The sequence below is a fragment of the Sceloporus occidentalis genome, unplaced genomic scaffold (genome assembly GCF_023333645.1).
Source record: "Sceloporus occidentalis isolate IW3139 unplaced genomic scaffold, rSceOcc1.0.p SCAF_33, whole genome shotgun sequence".
Classification (NCBI taxonomy): domain Eukaryota; kingdom Metazoa; phylum Chordata; class Lepidosauria; order Squamata; family Phrynosomatidae; genus Sceloporus; species Sceloporus occidentalis.
In genome coordinates, this window is record NW_028317013.1 from 1,362,635 (window position 1) to 1,368,959 (window position 6,325).

Here is a 6,325-nt window from a genome sequence, read left to right on the forward strand (position 1 = left end):
GGAGCAAGAGATGAGGAACACGGACAAGGAAACTTTAATTTAGCTGCAGTGTTGAGGAATGGATTGTAGTGGCGACAGAGGGGGAGACCAGTTAGTACGGAGTTGCAATAATCCAGACCGGATATAACAAAGAAATGGATTCATATTTTGTTTTTTTCTTGTGAAAGGAATGGCCAAATTCTGGAGATATTTTTCAGGTGAAGTGTGACACCAAGGCAGCGAACTTTGTCAGTTGGTTGGATGGTGGAGTTGTCAATAGTGATAGAGATGTCAGGAGTTGTTGACAGAGGGGATGGCGGGATAAGCTCAGTCGTTGAGATGTCCCGCTTCAGTTAATGCAACGTCATCCATGATGCAATCTAAGAGAGACAGTTGGTGAGGCAGGTTAGAAGAGAGGTTGCGAGAGGAAATATATACAGCATTAGGGTGTCATGTTCGTATAGGTGGTATTGGAAACCAAAGGAAGATATCCAAGTTAGGAGGTGTAGACGGAGAAGAAGCCCAAAAACTAAGCCCTGAGGAACACCAACAGATAACTGTAGTTATCCTAGCTTCAAAGGCTCTATTATAGATCATTTCCTGTAACTGTAAAGTGAGGCAATGAAGGAAAAAGTTTTATGGGACCTAACACCCATGTTTTTTGTTATCTTTTTCTTGATCAGTAAAGGAGCTTGATATTGGGGTGATTCTGCCTATATTCATAACATTTTAATTAAACCTAAGGTATTACTAGTTGTTCAAGAAAGGTAATGTCTGTATAATGCCTTATTAGTTAGGCATTTCTTCATTGTATACCCCATTTGAATTTAACAGTAAACTTAAAAATGCAATTTAAGTTTAGCTTTTAAGGCTTTAATCACAATGCTCTCAAACCAGGATTATTTGTATTCCTGGAAAAAAATATTTAATATTGTTTACAAATGATATGATGGTAGTCCAACAAACTCCTCTTAAATGGACTAAGAGTTTTTGGCATAAAAGTACTGTGTGTTCTCCATGAACAGACATGCCTCATCTTGTTATCAAAACAAACAGTTAGAAGTAATTGCAATTACAGGATTACTGAGTTTCCTAAAGCAACTTTGACATCAATGGAATGACATCCACCCAGATAAACTAAAATGATGTTGGAAAGGTGCCCTTGAATAGAGTAAATACTTCACAATTTATTGCTGCAAATATATTTGTTTTATTTCCCATTCGTAGTAAATACATACCCGGCTTAAATCCAGTTACTCCCTATACATCACAATTTAATTCAGTTTCCCCCACCCCTATTGATCATGTGTGATCTTGAAGGTAAATACATTACAATGACCAAATTTTTCAAGCCAACCAGTCCCCAACCTTTTTGGCCCCATGGACCGGTTTTGTGGAAGACATTTTTTCCACGGACCAGGGGTGGGGTGTTTTGGGTTTGATACAAGTGCATTATATGTATTGTCCATTTTACTTCTATTATTATTAAATTTAAAATATAATGAAATAATTATACAACTCACCATAATGCAGAATCAGTGGGAGCCCTAAGCTCAACTCAACTCAACCCATTTTGGTTGCTGTCACTGTAGAAAACCCTGCTTCACAAAGATAGGGTGTTGGAAATGGAAGCAGGTTTCTCAGTGCTTTTGTGGCAGTCTCAGGATATTCTGCCTTGACTTTTATCCAGAACGTATGGAGATTGGAAGTTGACTCAAATAAACTTTTAAGGCCACCATCATTTGCAATCTCAAGCAGCTGATCCTCTTCTAGCATGGACAAAGTCGATTCACCTGGCTTATTCACAAATGGGTCACTTGAACACTTAAACACGGTTGTTGTTCTCCCCTGAAGTGACAGATTGTCACACAAGTAAGCAAGTTTTGTGACCCATTTTGTGTCACTGAAATGTACTGCCAGTGGTAACTGTTTTTCTAAAAGAAATCCCTGGAGCGGCTCTCGTAACTCAAAAACTCTGGCCAGTGATCTACCTTTAGAAAGCTATCTCACTTCTGTGTATAAGAGAAGACGTGTGTGCTCTGCGTCCATCTCCTCACAGAGCTGTGCGAACAGACGTGAGTTAAGGGCATGTGCTTTAATGTGGTTGATAATTTTACTCACGTCCTGCAAAACGTTGTTAATTTAAGGTGATATTTTTCGGCTAGCCAGCATTTCTCTGTGGATGACACAGTGCGTAGACTCACATTCAGAAGCGACCTCTTTGACCCGAGTAGTTAAACCAGTCATGGCAGCTGCTCCGTCCCTGCATATACTGACACAAAATGACCAATTCCGTTTTCCTGATATGAAATCATTCAAAGACTTGAATAGTTCTGCAGCTGTGGTGTTGGTTGGCAAAAAAAGTGCACATAAGATATCCTCATGCACATCCTCCTGGAAAATATATATTGCATATATATCGATAGACTTGTCAACCTGGATTGTGTACCACGGGGACTCATTAATCCTCTCTAACAATTGTGCCTCAATATCCTCTGCTATTTTATCAATTCGTCTAGTTATGGTGCTAGCCGAAACAGGAACACATGCCACCTTTTGAACTGCAGCCTCTCCTAAAAGTTCACAACAAAAGTCCTTAGCAGCAGGCAGGATCAACTCTTCACAAATAGTAAAGGGCTTCTTAGATTTAGGAATGCTGTTAGCCACTAAGAATGATGCTCCCAGTGCAGACACATTTAATGAAGTGGTGGCCTTCAATAATTGGTTCTGTTTTTTGCGTTCATGTTGTTTTCTTCTGAAAAACGCCAAAGGTTTGTCTTTTAATGCAGGGTGCTTGGTCTCCATATGGCGAAGCAGTTTTGAAGGTTTCATGGCTTCGTTGGATAGCCGGTAGCCACATATACAAGCGGGTTTGGAGAATGTGAATCCAAAATTTAAGTAGGACTCTTGGTATTTTCTTTTAAATGCAGCTTTCTTTTTGTTGGCAGTCTTAGACAAGTGTTCTGCATATGCTGTCTCATCATTCGGTCTTTCTCCCTTTTCAAGGAAGCTCTTGACATTTGATTGTTACTCATGTTGGCTAGGGTTAGCTTGTGGGCTTATCATAACTGTGACTGAGACAAGGCCGCAGTGTGGGGAAAGGCGCAGATGGAATCTGGTAATCTGTAATTATAGATAATCCCTTTATTGCCCATTCCCCAGTTTTTCATAACCAACACAGTTATAATAATATAGTTTTACCTCTGTGATTACCTTGTATCTTAGCCTCCGAGGACTGCCCCTTATCTGTTATTTTGACACACTTGCAAATTAGCCAATAAGTGCTGAGTTTGATGAATCACATAGGCGTGAGCACAATGTTATCTCTATGGCACTAGCATAGAAAAAAAAGTGGGTTTAGCTTTCATCAAAGAATACCCAGAGAACAAAGCAAATTTGTTGAAAAAAAGTAAATTGAAAAGTTGTTTAAAATTACATGCCCCATCTGAATCGTAAGTTTAATTTTGACTAGACTGTCCCTTTAACTATACATACTAAAATGATATGAAAAAGAAAAAAATGCATTAAATTTTCTGTCACTATCTTATCTTTTACTGTTGTAAATTAACCCCCTTCAAAAAAAAAAAGATGAGCATTAACGCTATAGTTTCACATCCCCATCTCATGTCCAGTTCACTTCCAATTCATGTCTATTTTCACCCCCTTCACCCCACCACCAATAGTATTTTGTCATAGAGAAATATACAAATATATAGTTATTTAACATTTATAATACAGTGGAATATGTGGATAAACGCTGTAGTATTTGCAAACTTTTAGGGTGATAACTTTTTTTTTTACAGACTCTATATATAAAGAAAGAAGGGTAGCATCACAATGGGGTGCCCAATCTACAGTACTGCAATAATCACCTGGGTAACTGAAAGGAAGCAAATAACCCTTAATCATAAGTTAATCATAAATCATAAGACATGGCTAATTATACTTTTGAGATTTCTACTTTACTAGGCTAGGAAGATCATTGTTAAAAGGCCAACTAGCAGGCACTCGAGTACAATACCTTACTGGGAGGGATACATACTGAGGGGAGAAAAATATGTGTAAATTAGACTTCATCATGCTTCAACAGCATGAAAATTCTAATTGGCTTTATAATACCCCACAGCACTCCATACCTGGCTGTGTTTAAATATAATACTTGTAAAGTAATGTAAAGCTGCTCCTTCTCTAGCTGCCTGTCTTCCTTCCTTTGCGGTTGCCGCCAAACAGGAAAAAAATGCAGTGTGGAAAACTTTATTGAAGACACAGCCTTCCCATGCAGCACCACGGTCCCTCTGCTGTGCAATGCGATGCACACTTAAGTTTTACAGTAGTCGGGCGGCCGCGACAAGTCCAAAGTAATTGATTGTATAGCAGGCAGCGGCAGGTGGTGATTTTAAGTTGTGCCGCTGCCTCCCCGGGCGAAAAAAATGAGCGTTCCATCGCTGCAATGTGGGCCGTGCGGCCCAGTTGCTTTTAGGCCATGGACCGGTACCGGTCCGTGGCCCGGTGGTCGGGGACCCCTGTTCTATAGCATCTACATAACCTAATCATCTCATATAACAGAAATTGATCCTGGGTAGGGTGAACTTAAGTTAAGTAGACAAGAGCAAGGCATACAGTTATTGTTGGCTAGAATGAATAGTAATTACAAATGGAGACTTGGTTTTGGATATCACTGTAGATGAGTGGTTGGACTCCAGCGTGGTGTGGTTTAATATTAATTTAAGGATAGTGGTTGCGCTGGGCTGTCAACAAAGGCTGATTTTTCTAAAATGGAAAGATATGTAAATGAATCTTCTTTGGCCTGTGCATATTTAAATGAAGTCTAGGAGAAATGGAAATATTACAGAGCTGCAAAGGCATGGAACATTGTATTACTTGTTGGTAAGAATAAAAGAAAAAGGAAACCACTGTGGTATATTCTGCAGATGTGGCACAAATATTGAAAGAGAAAAGCATAGTAATTAGGAACTATAAGCAAACTCAGAATGCAGAAGATGACAGCAAATGTAAAGCTAATCTTAAGGAAGCAAAACGCATTGTTAGATGCGCCCGTTTAACAAAAAAGTTGATATATCTTTTTAGATATATAAGTGAAAAGAGAAAATTTAAATAAGGAATAATAAGATTAAAGACTAATAAAGGAAGTTATACAAATAATAACATGAGACATGTAAAGCATTTGTGTTTATAGATAACTCGCCAAGGTAAAAGTTCATGGAACCCGAAGGGATACACCCAAAGTTATGACCGGCTATGAAATGCTCCATGCACCTGAACAAGACAAACAGAAACTCTGTGAAATTCCTGAGCGGATTGTCACAGGGTCAGGTAGCGAAGGAGGATCCAACTATGCAGATATGTAGACGTAGAGAAGTCCAGTAAACAGTCCGATATCAAGAGCAACGGCAGGCAGCAAGGTCAAACCTATCCGAGGTCAAGGCAGGCAGATCAGAAGCATAAACGGTTAAACAGGTCCGAGGTCAAGGCAGGCAGATCAGAAGCATAAACGGTTAAACAGGTCCGGGGTCGTAGGCAGGCAGCGCAGAATCGTGGTCAAATAACAGGCAAAGGTCGGTACACAAGGCAATAGAGAAAATGGCAGGGAACAGCACACCCAAAAAGCATAACACTTTGAACGGGTAAAGACAGTGGAAACAAATGGGGCTTAAATAGGAGATGGTACTCACATACAGGCCACGGAGTTGCGCGCGTGGCGTGCGTTGTGCACGTAGCGTGCGTTGCGTCCGCCACGTGACGTCGTCGCGGCCCGGCGGTACGAGGAGGGGACGTACCTGGCTGAGAGTGTGGAGGCAGGGCTGCCCTGCCGACGCCGGGTCGCGGCGGAGGCGGAGCCGCAACACTGACGCGTACGCACGGAGCAGCGACACTGACGCATCCGCGGCAGTGACGGGCGAGCCGCCGGGAGCCCCAAAGGTACGTGCCGCGGCGGCGCGCGTGACACCCTGCCGACGTCGGATAGCGGCGGAGGCAGAGCTGCGACACCGATGCGTGCACACGGTGTCGGCAGCAGTGACAGACGAGCCGCCGCGAGCCCCAAAGGTACGTGCCGCGGCGGCGCGCATGACAGGATTGGAACTTTGGCAAAACCCACTAGAACTTTAACAGGGTGTAGCTTGGACCCCCTGCTACGGATCACGGCGGTTTTAGACAGTTAACAGAGGGGGTCTGGAGCTTTCAAATGACACCATGTGTGTAGTTTGGTGCCCCAACATCTAGCTGGTTGTGGGTGAGCTCCCTTGGGGGGACTCGGAGTGCCATGTTTTATTTTCCCTGGACTATGTCTTCACGGGAGGTCAGCGTGAGAGTCAGCGCAAGGGGA

The 6,325-nt window shown here is 42.1% G+C and overlaps 1 protein-coding gene across 1 annotated transcript; it reads right to left on the minus strand.

Moving 5' to 3' along the window:
- Window positions 1-2,121: 2,121 nt before the first annotated feature.
- Window positions 2,122-2,811, minus strand: LOC149298314 (SCAN domain-containing protein 3-like). Its single transcript, XM_089487494.1, has one exon. The coding sequence runs from the start codon at window positions 2,809-2,811 to the stop codon at window positions 2,122-2,124; it is 690 nt and encodes a 229-aa protein (XP_089343620.1).
- Window positions 2,812-6,325: the final 3,514 nt, after the last annotated feature.

Coding starts and splice junctions, on each gene's coding strand:
- LOC149298314 (XM_089487494.1), bottom strand. CDS start 2,811: ATGAAACCTTCAAAACTGCTTCGCCATATGGAGACCAAGCACCCTGCA.